The 21,832-nt window shown below is 45.1% G+C and overlaps 1 protein-coding gene across 1 annotated transcript in view; it reads right to left on the bottom strand.

Moving 5' to 3' along the window:
• Positions 1–21,832, bottom strand: part of SLC6A2 (solute carrier family 6 member 2) — a 444,356-nt gene that overhangs the window by 201,667 nt on the left and 220,857 nt on the right. Inside the window, exon 6 of the mRNA XM_068261624.1 lies at positions 18,452–18,555. Within this exon, the coding sequence (XP_068117725.1) occupies positions 18,452–18,555 (104 nt within the window). The remainder of the gene's footprint in view (positions 1–18,451; positions 18,556–21,832) is intronic.

Genomic DNA, 21,832 nt, shown 5'->3' with positions numbered 1-21,832 from the left:
CTATGTTTCTACTGTTTTTATTTTTGAGTGACATCTAGGAAGAAGGTGGTTCGTGAGAAAGGTGGATTGCATCTCTTCACTTCATAAAACGCTTATGCTGATTTGTCAATTGATCAGCCAATCTTGTTGGTAAGGGTGTTTTGACATCTATTTGTGGAATCAATCAAGCTGGTGTTGGAGTGATCTGAACTGTGTGAACTGCTGTTGTATAAAGTGCAGACTGAAGTATCAGCAACACTGGGACATTAATGTATGCTAGTTATATGTGCTCTATGTGCTGGACTATTCATAGAATTTACATACTATTAGCATATTATTCATATTGCTGGAAGTAGGTAATGTTGAGCGCTACACCCATGCATCATATGGTGCAATAATTAATACTGGTTAGGGAGGTGATACCCCCCAGGGTTTAGCGATCCATTGAGACAAGTGTTTTAGATTCAAGTTGAGATCATTTAACTGAGGAGCGCAGAACCACTTTTTATACTTACACACAAACCTCTGAATTATTAGATTCAGCACATGTGCCATGCAGGGTACATGTGTCAACTTTCCTAAATTCAAAGCCGAAATGAGATTGCTGCCGTTGTCACACACCATGTTGCCAATCTCCGATTCGTGCGGGATCAGCCACTGATCCACCTGTTTGTTCAGAGCAGCCAGGAGAGCTGCTCCAGTGTGACTCTTCGCTTTGAGGCAAGTTATTTCTAAGATGGCGTGACACCGTCATACCTGGCATGCACCATAGGCCCTTGGGAGCTGAGGCTGTGTCGCTGGAGAGGAGATCGCAGCACCAGTAGAGTTGCGCTGCCACTCAGCCATGGAGGAGGAGGACGACAGCGAAGAGGATGTAGAAGGAGGAGTGGGAGAAGAAGGTGAGGAGGCGGCAGCAGGCCTGCCTGCAAGCCGTGGAGGTGTCAAAACTAGGTCCGCTGCACAGCCACATACTCCCTGCTTGCCAGCGGTCACCAGGTTGACCTAATGGGCTGTGCAAGTAATGTACCTGCCCTGACTGTTCTTGGCAGACCAGGCATCCGTGGTCAAATGGACTTATGACCCAACGCTGTGTGCCAGAGATGACACCACTTGCCTTTCAACTTCACGTTTACAGTTTGGGTATTGCCTTTTTTGAGAAATAATTGCGGACTGGTATCTTCCACTGCGGTGTACAAATTTTCGGAAAGGCCTCAGAGTCCACCAGCTGGTATGGTAACAGCCGGCAAGATAACAGTCAGACGTTGGGCAAGGGGGTGACTGGCAGACATTGGCTTCTTCTGCTCAAAGATTTCTCTAACGGACACCTGGCTGCTGCTGTGGGCAGAGAAGCAGGAGCCTCTCAAGGTGAGAGGCGGAGTAGAGGATGTTGGCTGTGATTGTGAAGGTGCAAGGGAGAAAGCAGCTGAAGATGATGCACCAGAAGGAGGAAGAGGAGAAGGAGGGTGGCTTTGCTTTTGTGTGCTGCTTTTGCTCAGGTGGTCTTCCCATTGCAGTTTGTGCCTTTTCTGCATGTGCCTTCGTAAGGCAGTTGTCCCTACGTGAGTTTTGTACTGGTGGCAGAGAGTACAGATGGCATTGCTCTGATCTTTGGCATACACACAAAAAAATGTCCACACCGCTGAGCCACCCTGGGGTGTGGGCACTATGGTGGCGTCAGCAGCTGACATTGAAGGGCATGTTGGCTGGCTGTCCATAGGTGGCGATACATGGCGCCGGACACTGCCACCAGCTGTTTCTGATGACGAGCTCCCCCTGCTTCTTTCAGGAACTTGTCTCCTCCTACTAGTCTCTGACTCCCCCTCTGAACTGTCCCCCTGTTCATCTCCTCTATTGGGAACCCACGTGGCATCCATATCATCATAATCATCATAATCATCCTCCCCAGATTTGCTTGTATCAAAAACCTCCAAAACTGCGCCAACAGCAGGTACTTCATCATCCTCCTCCTCACACGTTACGTCCATAGTGTCGCCTAACTCAGACATATGAGGTGGTGTAACTTGCTTAGCGCCTTCATCTTGTTGTAACAATAATGGCTGTGAATCAGTGATTTCCCCACCAAATAACTCCTGCAAAGTGTCAAAAGTAGCGGATGTGGTACTTGGAGTAGCGCTGGTGGCTGCAGAAGATGATGTGTTAAATAGTCAACCACGTCCTGACAATCTTGGGAGTTGATGGGACAAGCCTTCTTCTGAGCACTGTACTTTGGTCTAGGGCTGCACGAAATCACGTCAGCGCGACCTCGAACAGACCTGTCGGGTGGCCTGCCTCTGGGTCTGTCTCTGCCACTGCCTGTTGTTTTGTCCAAAAAGGGGGGGGGGGGGATGAAGTGAAAGGTATGCACTGACTTGACTAATACAATGTGCAGTCACCAGCTATTCGCGCCCGTGGCGGGTAGCAAACACATTGTGTTTGATCCGCCCCCTATACATCATCATTGGGCTAAACTTTGACCTCTTACCTCACAGTCGGCAGACATATGGCAGCTGAGGGCTACTACATCCTTCTGCTGTGTGTGTGTGTGTGTGTGTATATGTGTGTGTGTGAGTGTGAGTGTGTGTGTGTGTGTGTGTAGGTGTGTGTGTGTGTGTGTGTGTGTGTGTGTGTGTGTGTGTGTGTGTGTGTGTGTGTGTGTGTGTGTGTGTGTGTGTGTGTGTGTGTGTGTCCACAGGCACCCACCCAGAGCTGTGCCCAGTACTACTGCTTACTGCTATTGTGTGTCACATTAGTCACGAGCACAATACTACTTCAGTGCCTTATTTTTCACTATTTTGTGTTTGAACTATTGCATATCTCTGTGTGTGACACTCCACAGAGCCCACTGGCACCCACTCACAGCTGTGCCCACTACTTCTGGTATAATTGTGTGCCACTTTAGAAACAAGAACAGTACTACTCCAGTGTCTTATTTTTCACTGTATTGTTTTTGAACTATTGCATATCTCTATGTCTGACACTCTGGAGCCCACTGGCACCCACTCACAGCTGTGCCCACTACTACTGATAGCTTGTTGACTGACTTGCTGTTAAAGCACCCCAAAAAGCCCTTCTGAGGGCTTGTACATCCTTCTGGTTTTTTTTTTTGGGGGGGGGGGGGGGTTTGTGTGTGTGTGACACTCCACAGCTCACAGGTACCCACCCAGAGCTGTACCCAGTGCTACTGCTTACTGCTATTGTGCGCCACATTAGACACAAGCGCACTACTTGTGAGTGCAATTTGTTTTTTATCTTTTAATAAAAGTTTTACAGTGTTATGCTATGTCAGCTTTTTCTTACTCCTGAGGATTATATATGCTGATGTACGTGTCTATATGAGACAACTGGTCGGAGGTAAAGGCAGACGATAGCCAGAGGAGGTGGGGGACGGCCCAAAGTGTCCGAACGTGCTGTCAGACCTCTTTTTGAGGTCTTAGGATCTGGTGAGTCTGTTTCCTGGTGGTGTGGTGGTGGATAGTGTGTCACCTGGAAGAGATCGTTGGATTAATATCATACAACTTTCTTACAATCAAGCCGCAGGAATATAACTTTACAGACTGGGGACTCATATTTTACACCATTTTATGAATATTGTGTAGGCGCCACCTTCTTTTAGAAATTGTGTATTGTAAACATTGAAGGGGCAGCTCCAATATATGAAGGTTTATAGGTGTAGCGCTTGTCTCTGTGTGGATATACAAGCGCACTACTACTCTAGTGCCTCTTTTTCACTGTATTGTGTTTGAACTATTGCATATCTCTGTATGTGACACTCCACAGAGCCCACTGGCACTCACTCACAGCTGTGCCCACTGCCCAGTACTACTACTTTAATTGTGTGCCACATTAGAACCAAACACAGTACAGTACGCAGTCCCATGCCAGACTGCAGGACTTCACTAGAGCTGCCCCTATCCTGTGGAACTCTCTCCCACTGCCCATCAGGCTCGCTCCCACCTTCAACACCTTCAAAAAAGCACTCAAAACTCACTTCTTCAAGGAGGCCTACATCAACTCAACACTACCATAATCCTTTCTGCCCATAACTTCTTGATGCACCCCCTCCTTTTGTGTCACCAGCCCCTCCCTCTAGATTGTAAGCCTTTGGCAGGGCCCTCTCCCCTTGTGTATCATACTTGACTGTGTGCACTTTACCCAGAATTTGGAACTGGTACCACTACCATTCCAGTTTATGATCTGGCATTGTACTATTATCTGCATTGTGTTGTGTATCTTATTGCTATTACCTGTATTGTTGTATCTATTGTCTGTTACCTGTATTGTTCTGTCAACCCTGTTATCATTGTCTGTAATCCTATTTATTGTACAGCGCTGCGTAATATGTTGGCGCTATATAAATCTAATAAATAATAATAATAATAATAATAATACTCTAGTGACTCATTTTTTCACTGTATTGTGTTTAAACTATTGCATATTTCTGTATCTGACACTCCACAGAGCTTACTGCCACTCACTCAGAGCTGTGCCCACTGCCCAGTACTACTGATATGTATTGTTTACCCCATTAGACACAAGCACAGTACCACTCTAGTGCCTAATTTTTCACTGTATTGTGTTTGAACTATTGCATATCTCTGTGTGTGACACTCCACAGAGCCCACTGTCACTCACTCAGTGCTGTGCCCACTGCCCAGTACTACTGTTATGTATTGTTTGCCCCATTAGACACAAGCACAGTGCCACTCTAGTGCCTAATTGCTCACTGTATTGTGTTTGCACTATTGTATATCTCTGTGTGTGACACTCCACAGAGCCCACTGGCACTCACTCAGTGCTGTGCCCACTGCCCAGTACTACTGTGATAATTGTGTGCCACATTAGACACAATCACAGTACTACTGTGCCTTATTTTCCACTGTATTGTGATAGAACTATTGCATTTCTCTGTGTGTGACAGTACACAGCCCACTGACACCCAGAGCTGTGTACACTACTGCAATTGTTGTTGCCACATTAAGTTGCAGGCACAGTACCACTCCAGTGCATTATTTTTAACCTGTTGCGGGAACATTACCCCAAATAAATAAAAATGACAATCAGAGGCAGGCCACCCCACAGGGGTCCTCGAGGTCGTGCTGCTGTGATTTCCTATGGCCCTGGAAGAATGCCCAGTGTTCAGAGGACACGTACCATCATGATCGAAAAGTCAGAGAACATAGATGACTGGCTTACACAGCACACCCCATCTTCTACAGCTTCCGCACGGAACCTTGATGCACCATCCTCCTCCTGCTCTGATTCGGGCACCCCACAACAACTTACCACCCGGCAGCTAAAACCACCACTAGCACCACAGCTGCTCGACTTGATATGTCATAGGAGTTATTCACACATTTGTGTGATGAATTTAGTGATGCACAACCATTATTGACAGAAGATGGAGATAAGGATGTTACACCGCCTGATATGTGTCACTGTCACTTACCTGTCCAGTCAAGGCGGCTGGTACGCACGGATGTCGGCAGGCGTCCGGGTGCATCTCGTTGTGTCCCTGCAGTTGCAGATCTGGCATTGTGCGCTCACACATTGCGTTGCGTAATCGATGGCGCCGTAAGTTGTTGTGAGTACTATGCGCGCACGTAAGGGGCATCTGTTTGTAAATGTTGCAGTGACGTGTGTATTGTGTGGCATGTGTGCGTTCCTGCGTACGCACGTAGCACGTTATGCCGTTCGCGCCCAAATGGCCTATTTAAGTCTGGAGAGTAACACTCTCTGGTTGCTGTAGTGAGCTTGTGAGTGTGCTACTCCCATGACGTGACCTTAGCCTGCCTGATTCCTGTTACTGATTCCTGATGTTGAAACTGGCCCGTCTGACTACCCACTCTGGTTTTGACTTCTGCTCCGTATGACTACCCGCTCTGTTGCTGAACCCAGCCTGTCTGAGAACCCACTCTGTTACCGACCTCTTGCCTGTAAAAGGACATGAACTGTTGCCGTCTCTTGCCTGTTTATATACTTACCCGATTACCAGATCTCTGCTTGTTTCCAGGTCCATCGGTTGGTTGAGTCCCTGCAGTACCAGACTCAGCCTGTGGGAGCAATCCAGTTCCACTTTGGTCACGCGCCCAGGTGTCCCGCCATCGGTCCTACTAGCGCTTCTGCCTTTTCTTCACTGGTTATCCCTGTACCCATTCCAGGGCATCCAGTTAATAAGTCACAGGGGTTGCTGTCCTCAGCAGATCGGTCTCCTCCAACAAAGGTACGTGATAATGTCTCAGTCAGGCGTCAGTACACACATGGATAAAGGTGTGAGGATAATGGTGATGTAGTAGCCTGGGCTGGTGCCTTTTTGGAGGTGTCTGATACAAGTTAAGCAGTTGATGAGGATGACTATGTGTCCATGGATGTCATGTGGGTGCCCGCAAGAAGAGATGAAGAACAGGGGGACAGTTCAGATGGGGAAACAGAAAGGAGGAGGAGACGAGTTGTTGTAACTAGCAGGGGGAGCTCATCAAAAGGAGCTAGTGGCACTGTCAGACAGCATGTATCGGCACCTGGAGTTAGTCAGCCAACATGCCCTTCAACGCCTGCTGTTGCCACCAACAGAATGCTGTCATTCCAAAGCTCACCAACTGTGACATTTTTTTTTGTGTCAAAGTTTTTTTGCCTGGTCAAAGTTTTATCTTCAGTAGCGATGGGAGCAACAAAGGTTAATGTGGAGAGAGAGCTTTTGCACCTTGAGACCATGTGGATTTATAAGCTGGGGACCTTGGCACCACATGGCCTCAATTCAGAAATTGATTTCTCAGTTTATTTGGATCCATATGGCTAGTGCACATGGCGTTACGGGTAATGCCTCCAGAGTTGTATGCTCTTGTAATATCATTTATGCCTAATTATATATAGAGAGGCTCCCACGTGATGGATGGGTGCTGCCTATGTGATTCAGGTATAAAATATAAATGAAAATAAAAAGAGGGATCTTTTTAGTTTAAAAACCTGAAGTGTGTATGGCCGTTTAAGAAAAGCGAGGCAGTGACACTGAAGTTGGGAAACGTATATGTGTGTGGAATAGACTTGTGTTTGCCCATATGATAGTGAAAGGCTGTCTGTCTGTCCATATATCTACCTGCAAGTTCTCCCCCTTTTATCTCTCCTGCCTTTTAAAACTCCCAAATCTAAAAGCTAGAAGTGCTTCATATGCCCTGACACTGTTTGCTGAAAGCAGCTACTCTTTTGGGACTTTGGAAAGATAAATATAAAGAAAAACTCGGCTCTTGATGTTTGGGCAAGGTTTCCAGGAAGTAAGATGGCGCCTGTGGAGATGTCAGGTGACCGGAGCTCTTTGAATATAAAGGGAGAAACCACCCCTTCGTACCTTAAGCCACACCCTGAGGAAGGCCATTGGCCGAAACATGTCGGTGGGAGGAGCTACATGAGGCCGGCCTCACCCATCATCTCGACTTCCACGCTGCTCCGAGTGTGATCCTCGCCGGTGCGCTGATGCATAGGCACGCGCGGGTCGATCTACTACACTAGCCACCACCAACTGCCATCATCCACAGGACTACGCTGCGGTGTGGGGAGCCTTAGAAGAGAGGTACCGTATACCCCAGGGGAACTGATACAATAGAGATACGGTGACCCCTTAAGCAGGACTCCTTTGTGAAATGTATTCCCTGACGCTGATTATGCATGCTATGCTTGTCTAACACTATGCTGAAACTACCAACTGCTGCTTATCTAAGTTTACTAATTTGGGCTGCTATGTTGTATATCCGAGAGCTGAATCTGGTTGTGGCAAGAGCTGGACTGCACCTTTTGCGCATATCAGTGCTAACTGCTGGCCAAAGACTGCAGATATCGATAACCAGTACTATCTTTCAACCCGGAGACAGTGCGCTTTTTCACTGGACTTTTAAGCCGTTTTTTTTCAAAGCAGACAGTGTTTTTTGACTAGCGCGTGCAATTGTTCAGAGGTCCAGTAACTATCACAGTGCATGCATGAATCCTTGTGGAATGAATGGCATGAATGTGTGTATGGAGTAGATACTGAGGTGAGGGTATGCCGTGTAATCTCTGGTGCTCCTAAAGTGTTTTTAATGTTTATATGTAGTGGGAACTTTTCACAGTCTCAGATTGCTCTATTCACAATAAAGTATAATTTTTGATATTGCCAAACGAGGCCTGTGTTAAACTTTTTCATGTGGTTGTAGAAACATTTTTTTTGTATGTCTGCCTCTGATAGCAGCGATGCCATCTGCAACCTCTGCCGAAGGAAACTGAGTCATGGAAAGTCCAACACCCACCTAGGGACAAGTGCTTTGCGAAGGCACATGATGTCACATCACAAACACCTATGGGATCAACACATCAGGAAAAGCAGCACACAAACTCAAAGCCACCCTCCTTCTCCTGGTCCAGCATCTTCAGCCACGTCAGCCTCTGCTGTCCTTGCCCTCTCTCAACCACCCTCCACTCCGCCGCCTCTCTGATGTGATGGTGATGTCTGACATACACCGTTTTTTAGTCTGATGCATGGCCACAGCCCTTCGGGGTCCACCCTTTGAGAACACCTCCACCAACAGGTAGCCGACTACCTGGCCTTAACTGCAGATATCGGCACTCTGAGGAGCAATGAACCCCTGGACTACTGGGTGCGTAGGCTTGACCTGTGGCCTGAGCTCTCAAAATTTGCCATCAAACTTCTGTCTTGCCCTGCTTCAAGCGTCCTTCAGCGCAGCAGGAGGTATTGTCACTGAGAAAAGAAGTCGCCAAGATAAAAAAAGTGTTGACTATCTGACCTTTATTAAAATTAATGAGGCATGGATCCTGGAGGCTTACTGCCTGCCCGAAGTCTTTTAAATCAGTCCCCACACAGCTGTACATCATCTCTGCACACCACGTGACTTGTCCGCTACCACCAACACAACAAGAGTACAGGTTAATCCTGATTTTTTTTTTAAGGCCGCTATAATACCTATTTTTTCAGGCATGTACATGCTTAATTTTTCTGGCCTCTGGTGATGCACTGTGGCTGAAAAAAAAAAATCCATGTACATGATGTCAATTCCCCTTCGTGATTGTTGCCTTGTCTTGGTGAAGGGGCTTGCGTATCACAATGAAGCAATTGACCTATATGAGTGTGTTGCAGGCACACCCAAGATGATAAGGTCGTTGCTTCATTGTGGACAGACTAAATTTAATCGATTGGCTGGATAAGTTTTGGCAAAACCTTTGGTCACCTCAGGTGATCATTCAATAAAGCATACTAGGCCAACACTGGGCTCACACTGCAGAACCACTGTTTTCTGGGTCACTTTACTGTCATTGAGCTACCTCAGCCCAACCACAGGGGCTGGAAAACTGCCATGGCCTGCACTCTTACCAACATGCGCACATTAGCATGGCGACCGCTACACAAAGATTGCGGCCGAGAGGACTATCATTTAAGTCCTGAGAGTCTCAACTATTAACAACTCTTTGCGGTTGTTTCAGGTGCGTTAAACGGTGAGTTTGGTCTGTCAGAGTTTGGTCTGTCAGTGTGAAGAGGGCATAACCCTTACATTACCACTCTGGACATTTAAAAGCAGCATGGTGAGGGCAGGTATATTACCCCCAGCTCGCCAGGGCCTACTCCACATTCCAGTGCGCTAATAAAAAATATTTTCTAAATAACAATTAAATTGTTTGCTAAATAACATTGTCATTTTTTTCTCAAATTAAATTTTTATGTGTAAACCTGCGCCATCATGTGCAAAGCCAAGTCACCGCATCCCTGGCACACAGTGTTGGAGCAAGGGGCCATCTAAGCACTGATACCTGGTCTGCAAAGCATGGTCAGGGCAGTTATATTACCCTATACCGCACATTGGGTAAACCTGCTGACTGCTGGCTAGCCTCCACAAGGTGGCTCTGCATTGGAGTTGGTGACACCACTATGACTGACAGGCAGGCCTGCTGCCAGGTGCCAGCCTGCCACCTGCTGACCCTCACTAGCAAGCCTCCACTGCGTGGCTCTGCATTGGAGTTGGTGACACCACTATGACTGACAGGCAGGCCTGCTGCCAGCCTGCCACCTGCTGACCCTCACTAGCAAGCCTCCACTGCGTGGCTCTGCATTGAAGTTGGTGACACCACTACGAATGGCAGGCAGGCCTGCTGCCAGCCTGCCACCTGCTGACCCTCACTAGCAAGCCTCCACTGCGTGGCTCTGCATTAAAGTTGGTGACACCATTACGAATGGCAGGCAGGCCTGCTGCCAGCCTGCCACCCGCTGACCACCACTGGCAAGCCTCCACTGTGTGGCTCTGCATTGGAGTTTAGTTAAATTTTTTTGTAAATGACATTGACATTTTTTTCTAAATAACACATTTTTTTTTAATAAATAACAATAACATTTTTTTCTCACATATAAGGGCCTTACAGACCTGTTACCACTCAATCTCACATGGCTGCATGGTCGTGTAACTAGTTAGCATGGTTGAGTTCACAAATAGGCCAAAAAAAATTGAGCCTGTCTGTCTGGTAAAACTTGTAGCAACTCTGGTCTGTTCACAGTTGAGCACACATGCAGCATCGCACAGTCACACACACCTAAGGGCCTTACAGACCTGTTAGTGCTCAATCTCAGTAAATGAGGACTTTGGTCTGTCAGTGTGAAGCAGGCATAACCCTTACATTACCATTCTGGACATTTTAACCACTTGAGGACCGTGGGCTTTAACCCCCTTAAGGACCAGGCACTTTTTTTCCATTCAGACCACTGCAGCTTTCACGGTTTATTGCTCGCTCATACAACCTACCACCTAAATGAATTATGGCTCCTTTTCTTGTCACTAATAAAGCTTTCTTTTGGTGCTATTTGATTGCTGCTGCGATTTTTACATGAATTTTGGCAAAAAATGATTTTTTTAACTTTCTGTGCTGACATTTTTTAAATAAAGTAAAATTTCTGTATACATGCAGCGCGATGAAAAAAAACCCATTCAGCCTATATTTATTATACAATCAAACAAACATCAGCGCAACCAAAAACTCATTAATTATTATGGAACAATATATGTAGCAGCCAAAGTCCAACACTTCAGTATAGCGTCTTAATCAATGTTGAATATATCACTTCAGCGCTGAATCATCATATATGTCCACCACCGAAATCACCATAAAAACAGATGCGCCTACGTAGTTAAGGTCTGTAAGTATCTGGTAAGCGCATCTATTTCTATGGTGATTTCGGTGGTGGACATATATGATTCAGCGCTGAAGTGATATATTCTACATAACCTATATTTATTGGTTTGGGTAAAAGTTATAGCATTTACAAACTATGGTGCAAAAAGTGAATTTTCCCATTTTCAAGCATCTATGACTTTTCTGACCCCCTGTCATGTTTCATGAGGGGCTAGAATTCCAGTATAGTATAAATACCCCCCAAATGACTCCATTTTGGAAAGAAGACATCCCAAAGTATTCACTGAGAGGCATAGAGAGTTCATAGAAGATATTATTTTTTGTCACAAGTAAGCGGAAAATGACACTTTGTGACAAAAAAAAAAAAAGTTTCCATTTCTTCTAACTTGCGACAAAAAAAATGAAATCTGCCACAGACTCACCATGCCCCTCTCTGAATACCTTGAAGTGTCTACTTTCCAAAATGGGGTCATTTGTGGGGTGAGTTTACTGTCCTGGCATTTTGGGGGGTGCCTAATTGTAAGCACCCCTGTAAAGCCTAAAGGTGCTCATTGGACTTTGGACCCCTTAGCGCAGTTAGGCTGCAAAAAAGTGCCACACATGTGGTATTGCCGTACTCAGGAGAAGTAGTACAATGTGTTTTGAGGTGTATTTTTACACATACCCATGCTGGGTGGGAGAAATATCTCTGTAAATGACAATTTTTTGATTTTTTTTTTACACACAATTGTCCATTTACAGAGATCTTTCTCCCACTCAGCATGGGTATGTGTAAAAATACACCCCAAAACACATTGTACTACTTCTCCCGAGTACGGCGATACCACATGTGTGGCACTTTTTTGCACCCTAACTGTGCTAAGGGGCCCAAAGTTCAATGAGTACCTTTAGGATTTCACAGGTCATTTTGCGGAATTTGAATTCCAGACTACTCCTCACGGTTTAGGGTCCCTAAAATGCCAGGGCAGTATAGGAACCCCACAAATGACCCCATTTTAGAAAGAATACACCCCAAGGTATTCTGTTAGGAGTATGGTGAGTTCATAGAAGATTTTATTTTTTGTCACAAGTTAGCGGAAATTGATTTGTATTGTTTTTTTTCACAAAGTGTCACTTTCCGCTAACTTGTGACAAAAAATAAAATCTTCTATGAACTCACCATAGTCCTAACAGAATACCTTGGGGTGTCTTCTTTCTAAAATGGGGTCATTTGTGGGGTTCCTATTCTGCCCTGGCATTTTAGGGGCCCTAAACCATGAGGAGTAGTCTGGAAATCAAATGCCGCAAAATGACCTGTGAAATCCTAAAGGTACTCATTGGACTTTGGGCCCCTTAGCACAGTTAGGGTGCAAAAAAGTGCCACACATGTGGTATTGCCGTACTCAGGAGAAGTAGTATAATGTGTTTTGGAGTGTATTTTTACACATACCCATGCTGGGTGGGAGAAATATCTCTGTAAATGACAATCTTTTGATTTTTTTTACACACAATTGTCCATTTACAGAGATATTTCTCCCTACCAGCATGGGTATGAGTAAAAATACACCCCAAAACACATTATACTACTTCTCCCGAGTACGGCGATACCACATGTGTGGCACTTTTTTGCACCCTAACTGCGCTAAGGGGCCCAAAGTCCAATGAGTACCTTTAGGATTTAACAGGTCATTTTTGTTTCAAGACTACTCCTCACGGTTTAGGGCCCCTAATATGCCAGGGCAGTATAAGAACCCCACTAATGACCCCATTTTAGAAAGAAGACACCCCAAGGTATTCCATTAGGAGTATGTTGAGTTCATAGAAGATTTTATTTTTTGTCACAAGTTAGTGAAAAATGACACTTTGTGAAAAAAAACAATAAAAATCAATTTCCGCTAACTTTTGACAAAAAATAAAATCTTCTATGAACTCGTCATACACCTAACAGAATACCTTGGGGTGTCTTTCTTTCTAAAATGGGGTCACTTGTGGGGTTCCTATACCGCCCTGGCATTTTACGGGCCCAAAACCGTGAGTAGTCTGGAAACCAAATGTCTCAAAATGACTGTTCAGGGGTATAAGCATCTGAAAATTTGATGAAAAATCTGAAAAATGATGACAGGTGGTCTATGAGGGTGCGAATTTTGTGGAACCGGTCATAAGCAGGGTGGCCTTTTAGATGACAGGTTGTATTGGGCCTGATCTGATGGATAGGAGTGCTAGTGGGTGACAGGAGGTGATTGATGGGTGTCTCAGGGGGTGGTTAGAGGGGAAAATAGATGCAATCAATGCGCTGGGGAGGTGATCGGAAGGGGGTCTGAGGGGGATCTGAGGGTTTGGCCGAGTGATCAGGAGCCCACATGTGGCAAATTAGGGCCTGATCTGATGGGTAGGTGTGCTAGGGGGTGACAGGTGGTGATTGATGGGTGTCTCAAGGTGTGATTAGAGGGGGGATAGATGCATACAGTACATGGGGGGGGGTCGGGGGGGGGGGTCTGGGGAGAATCTGAGGGGTGGGGGGGTGATCAGGAGGGAGCAGGGGGCAGGGGGGGGATAAAAAAAATAGCGTTGACAGATAGTGACAGGGAGTGATTGATGGGTGATTAGGGGGGTGATTGGGTGTAAACATGGGTCTGGGGGGTGGGCAGAGGGGGGTCTGAGGGGTGTTGTGGGCGATCAGGGGGCAGGGGGGGGGGGAAATCAGTGTGCTTGGTGCAGACTAGGGTGGCTGCAGCCTGCCCTGGTGGTTCCTCGGACACTGGGACCACCAGGGCAGGAGGCAGCCTGTATAATACACTTTGTAAACATTACAAAGTGTATTATACACTTTGTATGCAGCGATCGTCGGGTTAACATCCCGCCGGCGCTTCCGTATGGCCGGCGGGATGTTGCGGCGGGTGAGCGGAGACAGGCGCTGGCGGAGGATCGCGTCACGGATGACGCGATCGCTCCGCCCATGCCCCTACAAGGACCGCCGCTATTTGTCAATACGGCGGTCCTTGCAGGGTCCACTTCCCGGCCGCCAATTGTCAATACGGCGGTCGGGAAGTGGTTAAAGCAGCTCTTTATTCCACAAATGTAGGCATGTACTGTGATTTTTGCCCTTTTGCGATTAAAACCCAACTCTGCGTCAGCTCTGTAATTTTTGGTGTGACTTTTGGCATGAATTCCCCTCCGGCATGCCCCTATCTAGGTGTTAGACCCTTTGAAACAAGTTTTCCATCACTTTTGTGGCCAGAAACAGTCCCTGTACGCTTCTAAATTTGCCTTCCCATTGAAGTCTATGGAAGTTCGCCCGGTTCGTGCGAATCAGAACTTTTTCCGGAAGTTTGAATTCAATGTTAGTGAATGGAAATTTGATGTTTGTGACATCTCTATAGTTCACTTCAATACATGTACACGGATGGTCAGAGACTACTAGTCTACTACAACAAATAACAGTAGTAACAGTAGGTCTAGTCAGTCAGTCAGTCACTAACTAAACTGAAATGACTCTGGTAATGAACAGAACACTAGAGTGACACAAGAAGAGAGTGACAGGGAGTGACACTAAGACTGTCTGACTGTCACACATTCACATTACAGGCAACAGCTGCAGAATCACATTGAGAGACAGATGCTGCTGACTGTAGTACTGCTAATGCTAGTCTAATGCTTGGAATACACGGTTCGTTTCTGCCGCTGATAGATGGTTTGATAGATAATTTCCGACATGTCCAATCTCCCGTTCGATCATTTTACCACTCAATTACTGACAGAAGTGAATGGAAAAAGATAAGAAAAACAAGCGGAAGATAAGAGAGTCGTGTGGAGTATCGAGCAGCAAAATCGATCGAGCGCAGAATCGAGCAGCAGAAACGCATTGTGTATTCCCACCATAACACTAATCTAACAGTAACAGATAAATAATTAAAAACTAATCCCTAACCTACCTACAGGCTACTAGGCTAACTAGCAGCACTAGCCTGCACACAGACCTCAGCTAAGCTAGCCTAGCACAGTATACAGTATATACACTACAAAATCAAATAGTTACATAGTTATTTGGGTTGAAAAAAGACATACGTCCATCGAGTTCAACCAGAAAACAAACAAAGTACAACTCCAGCCTGCTCCCTCACATATCCCTGTTGATCCAGAGGAAGGTGAAAAAACCCTTACAAGTCATGGTCCAATTAGCCCCAAAAGGGAAAAAATTCCTTCCCGACTCCAGATGGCAATCAGATAAAATCCCTGGATCAACATCACTGGGCATTCCTAGTAATTGTAGCCATGGATGTCTTTCAACACAAGGAAAGCATCTAAGCCCCCTTTAAATGCAGGTATAGAGTTTGCCATAACTACTTCCTGTGACAATGCATTCCACATCTTAATCACTCTTACTGTAAAGAACCCTTTCCTAAATAAATGGCTAAAACATTTTTCCTCCATGCGCAGATCATGTCCTCTAGTCCTGTGAGAAGGCCTAGGGACAAAAAGCTTATCCGCCAAGCTTTTATATTGCCCTCTGATGTATTTATACATGTTAATTAGATCTAGTGTTGGGCGAACATAGATGTTCGGGTTCGGGCCGAACAGGCCGAACATGGCCGCGATGTTCGGGTGTTCGAGCCGAACTCCGAACATAATGGAAGTCAATGGGGACCCGAACTTTCGTGTTTTTTAAAGCCTCCTTACATGCTACATACCCCAAATTTACAGGGTATGTGCACCTTGGGAGTGGGTACAAGAGGAAAACATTTTTTAGCAAAAAGAGCTTATAGTTTTTGAGAAAATCGATTTTAAAGTTTCAAAGGGAAAACTGTCTTTTAAATGCGGGAAATGTCTGTTTTCTTTGCACAGGTAACATGCTTTTTGTCGGCATGCAGTCATAAATGTAATACAGATGAGAGGTTCCAGGAAAAGGGACCGGTAACGCTAACCCAGCAGCAGCACACGTGATGGAACAGGAGGAGGGCGGTGCAGGAGGAGAAGGCCACGCTTTGAGACACAACAACCAATGCTATTCAGTGGTGGGTGAGCGGTGTACTACTGTTCCCAGCAGAGACACAGAGTGGCAGTAAACACAATGCTATATAGTGTGGGGGAGCGGAGTACTACTGTTCCCAGCAGCGACACAGAGCACAATGCTATACAGTGGTGGGTGAGCGGTGTACTACTGTTCCCAGCAGCGACACAGAGCACAATGCTATACAGTGGTGGGTGAGCGGTGTACTACTATTCCCAGCAGCAACACAGAGCACAATGCTATACAGTGGTGGGTGAGCGGTGTACTACTGTTCCCAGCAGAGACACAGAGTGGCAGTAATCACAATGCTATATAGTGTGGGTGAGCGGTGTACTACTGTTCCCAGCAGCGGCACAGAGCACAATGCTATACAGTGGTGGGTGAGCGGTGTACTACTGTTCCCAGCAGCAACACAGAGCACAATGCTATACAGTGGTGGGTGAGCGGTGTACTACTGTTCCCAGCAGCGACACAGAGCACAATGCTAAATAGTGGTGGGTGAGCGGTGTACTGCTATTCCCAGCAGCGACACAGAGCACAATGCTATACAGTGGTGGGTGGGTGAGCGGTGTACTACTGTTCCCAGCAGCGACACAGAGCACAATGCTATACAGTGGTGGGTGGGTGAGCGGTGTACTACTGTTCCCAGCAGAGACACAGAGTGGCAGTAAACACAATGCTATACAGTAGTGGGTGAGCGGTGTACTACTATTCCCAGCAGCGACACAGAGCACAATGCTATACAGGATGAGCGGTGTACTACTGTTCCCAGCAGAGACACAGAGTGGCAGTAAACACAATGCTATATAGTGTGGGTGAGCGGTGTACTACTGTTCCCAGCAGCGACACAATGACTGGGGGGACCCTGGCTAGCCTGGCTGGAGAGAGAACTACCCTGCCTGCCTACCCAAAGCTAAACCCACAGACAAATGGCGGAGAAATGACGTGGATCGGGTATTTATTTACCCGAACCACGTGACCCGTTCGGCCAATCAGAGCGCGTTCGGGTCCGAACCACGTGACCCGTTCGGCCAATCACAGCGCTAGCCGAACGTTCGGGGAATGTCGGCCATGCGCTCTTAGTTCGGCCATATGACCGAACAGTTTGGCCGAACACCATCAGGTGTTCGGCCAAACTCGAACATCACCCGAACAGGGTGATGTTCTGCAGAACCCGAACAGTGGCGAACACTGTTCGCCCAACACTAATTAGATCCCCTCTAAGGCGTCTTTTCTCTAGACTAAAATAAACCCAGTTTATCTAACCTTTCTTGGTAAGTGAGACCTTCCATCCCACGTATCAATTTTGTTGCTCGTCTCTGCACCTGCTCTAAAACTGCAATATCTTTCCTGTAATGTGGTGCCCAGAACTGAATTCCATATTCCAGATGTGGCCTTACTAGAGAGTTAAACGGGCAATATTATGCTAGCATCTCAAGTTTTTATTTCCCTTTTAATGCATCCCAAAATTTTATTAGCTTTACTTGCAGCAGCTTGGCATTGATGATACAAAATTGTGCAGAATCATCAACTCTCAGGAAGATAGGGACATATTGCAACAGGATCTGTATAGGATGGCTATATGGGCACATAAATGGCAGATGAGATTCAATGTTGAAAAAATGTAAAGTCATGCATTTTGGTCGTACCAATGGTCTAGCACCATACAAAATAAATGGGATACAGTTGGGGACAAGAAAATACCAGGTATAGCAGTTATTTTGTAAAATCTATTGGGGAATATGTTTATGTTGTGCCAAAGTGTTCATCTCTGGTTTCCTTTAAGCTGGATTTTTTTAGTGACTCAAGTATAAGTCTATCCAGTAAAGTTAATGGCACTTAGGGCTCAGGAGGGGTCAATGACTGCACTGCATACAGTATGACTAGCTAACTATACACTACACAATCAAATGGCTAGCTAACTGTATAGCAATACAATAAATGTGTGTGAAAGGTGCTAAATAGGCTCCAGCATGCCACAGTCCAGGTGTTGGACCCCTTGAAACAACTCTTCCATCACTTTTGTGGCCAGAAAGAGTTTTTAAATTCGCCTGCCCATTGAAGTCTATGGCGGTTTGCCAGGTTCGCACAAACTCCACCTTTTACGGAAGTTCGAGTTCGGTGTCTGCAAACCCATAATCTGAATTTCGCGACATCTCTACCTCCAATATCTAGAGAGGCATTTTTACATGAGATTTCTACTACTGACAGTTTTTGAGATGTGTTTCAGAATAGCCTTCACTAAAAACATTTACAGTATTTTCCTGCTGTTAAAAATATATGTAATTATGATCAGTACAGGATTAAAATGAACAATGAAGAAAATCTTACCTATAACAGTTATTGTCAAATTTATTATAGCTGGCAAATGCAATCAATACTCCAAATCCTGCCCCAAGAGAGTAAAATATTTGAGTTGCAGCATCTATCCAAACCTAAAAAAAATAAAAACAAGAATGTACTGTAGTCATAAACATAAGAGGCCTATTTATAATGAACTTCCAAGTGGACTTAGTATACTTTGTTTTTACTTTAAACTTGTTGTCACATGCTGTACAGTTTACAGATTATTTTCCATATACGTCATGAAAGTAGTCATTTTGGCCTACACAGTTTTTAAAGTGAACCCAAGGTGAAAATAAACGCATGAGATAAACAATTGTATTTATCCTCCTACTCGTAAAAATGAATTTTTTTTCGATAGCTCATCGTTTTATTTTATATTTAAACATTTCCAAAGTACAGTGTTCTCCCCAGGATCTTTTAGCCGGGTGCTCCACCCGGCTAATTTTGGTGAGCACTTGGCTGTCATCGGTTGGCCTCCTTATCCCCCTCCAATGCTGTAAGCAGAGTTGCGCCGGCCCTACATTCTCCCCATCCGGCTACTTCTTCATGCCACCAGACAAGAAAAAAATTCTGGGGAGAACACTGAAGTAGATTACATGTTTTATTGTCCCCGCTCAATGGCAGCCTATTGAGTGTCCCGGAGTGAAAATACAAGAACTATTGACCTCTTTCTATTTCTACCCTGCCTTCAGAAGTTGTATTCTGCCAAGAAAACTTCTAAGGCTATAATTTGCTTATCAGTTCAGCTTACTATATTCTGGACAAGGTATCGACAAGATAAAACTCTTTCAGACAGAAAAAGAAAAAACACACAGCCTGGTAATTAATGTTTTGCACTGTACATACTACACATATTTATCTTATCATGTCACATGTCACCTCGGGTAAACTTTATAGAGAGCAAGTGACCCCCGAGGTGGGCTCATGAAATAAATAAATATGCTAACTGATCTGGGGGGCTATGCGGATCAGGTAGCCGCCATCCAAGCCTCTCTCCGCCACTCCTGTGGGCCGCACTGGCCCACTTTCACTTTCGTGACCTCTGGGTCACAACGCTGGAAGGAGAGATTGATTCTATCTTGCAGCATGCAGGGAGGGGGGGAGTGGCGGGAGGGAGAGAGAGAAAACATGCAGGGAGGTAGGGGAGCGAGAGAGCTCGGGCCAGTAAAAAAGGGCGCACATGGCTAGTGGACAAAAAGGGCACCGCCATAGACTGCAATGCAAAATATCTGCTATTGGGGTGCCCGACAGGAAAAAAGGGCGCCCGAGAAATAGCAGTTGCAGGGATCGTGTTAACAAAAGTTTTCGTTTACAGAATAAGGTTTATAACAAATATCGTTTACAAGTTCGTTTAGACTTTGTGTTATACTTATTTTTCATTTTTAGATTTCGCTTATAGGAGCTTTTACTTATTTTCCGGTTTTAAAAATTTCGCTTAAAGGACTGTAACAAGTAAATTTTCTTTTACACTTATTTTGTCATTTAAAATTCGTTTTCATACGTATAATGCTTAAATATCGTTTTCAACCTTATTCTGTTAGAAATACATTGCTTTTGGTATTAACTTTCTTTTTTTGTTTTGTGTGTCGAATATAGTTTTATTAACTTACTAATATATCGCTTTTAATATTACCGTTATTTTAAGAATTCTAATGCGTATGTGATTGTAAGGCTATTTATTCTATTATAATATATATATATATATATATATATATATATATATATATATATATATATATATATATATATATATATATATATATATATACACAAACCTTTTTCTATTTATAATATTATTAATGTGTATGTGATTTTAAAGCTATTTATTCTATTACAAATATATAAATTATTCTATTCATGTTATGTATAGTAAAGTATTTTAAGGATTAAATATATTATTGTTTATATGTGTGTAAGGGTGTTTGTGCAGTGGGGATGGTTAGGGTTAGGCACCACCAGGGGGATGGTTAGGGTTAGACACCACCAGGGGGGTAGTTAGGGTTAGGCACCACCAGGAAGGTCTTAGGGTTAGGGACCGCCAGGGGGGTGGTTAGGGTTAGGCACCACGAGAGGGTGGTTAGGGTTAGGCACCACCAGGGCAGTTTTAGGATTAGGCACCACCAGGGGGGTCTTAGGGTTAGGCACCACCAGGGGGATCTTAGGGTTAGGTACCACTAGGGGGTCTTAGGGTTAGGCACCACCAGGGGGGTCTAGGGGTTAGGGATAGGTACAGGGAGGATTCTGTGTGAGAGTAGGGTTAGGTATAGTTACAGCACAATATACACCACCAGGGGGGTGGTTAGGGTTAAGCACCACCAGGGGGGTCTAGGGGTTAGGGATAGGTATAGGGAGAGATCTGTGTGAGCCTACAGTTAGGTATAATTGCAGTAAAATATCTGTAAAATCTACCATTGTAATACTATGCTTAATACAAGTGTAAATATCGTTTTTTGTTATAGACGCTATTTGACGTTTCACTTCAGAACTCGTTTGTTGTTCTAGATGGTATTTTGCCGTTTAATTTCCGTTTATTTAACCTATTTACCACTACATTTTCGTTTACAAGCTATAAACAAAAATTATTGTTTTACATTACAACCTATAATTTCGGCTATATTCCGCGCCCTTTTTTCCAGGCGCCCTTTTTTGATACACGCGAAAGAGCTGCCCACTGGCAGCTCTGGAAAGCCTGCAGGAACACCCCTAGTGGGCATTTTGAGCAAGGAATCACTCTCCTCTATTTACCCTCCGAGATACCGACAAATATCGTCGCTAATTTTGAAGGGCTATACCGAGGCGGTGGGGCGAGGGGGCAGAGAGCGGGGGTGTGGGGACACAGAGACATGTCATGAGGCAGAGAACATGCCTTTGTTTCCCATCTGCCCCCCAAGGAACAGCCTCGGGTTCTTTTTGTAGAAAGTGGACTTTATAAGATGTCTTTCAATTCCAAAACACCTAAAACAAATGAGAAAAATGGCTATGTGGCTAGCAATTATGATTTGTACCATGAGAATTCACGAGAGGAAAAGAGTATGATTTCCAATATGTTGACAGAAAGAGGGATAGGAGAGTTAGTAAAATCAGTAACCCTTCCACCAACCCTATATCTATCAATGATTCAGATAACAACACCCTAACTTCCTCTTTTTTAGAGCTCCCCTCAGCTTTGTCACAAAACACCCTCACCACCCAACATCATCACCAAAAATGAAAAGAATTTTATAATCAACACCCAACCAACCACTCCAAACTTTTATTATTTACCCAAAATCCATAAAAGTCTCCATAAACCGGGGGCGGCGCCTAACCTCCGTGCAGGGCAGACGCATGGCTGAGTAGCTCCGACAGACTTAGCCGCAATTAGCA

The sequence above is a fragment of the Hyperolius riggenbachi genome, chromosome 11 (assembly GCF_040937935.1).
Source record: "Hyperolius riggenbachi isolate aHypRig1 chromosome 11, aHypRig1.pri, whole genome shotgun sequence".
NCBI lineage: Eukaryota > Metazoa > Chordata > Amphibia > Anura > Hyperoliidae > Hyperolius > Hyperolius riggenbachi.
This window is presented reverse-complemented; position numbering and strand designations above follow the sequence as displayed.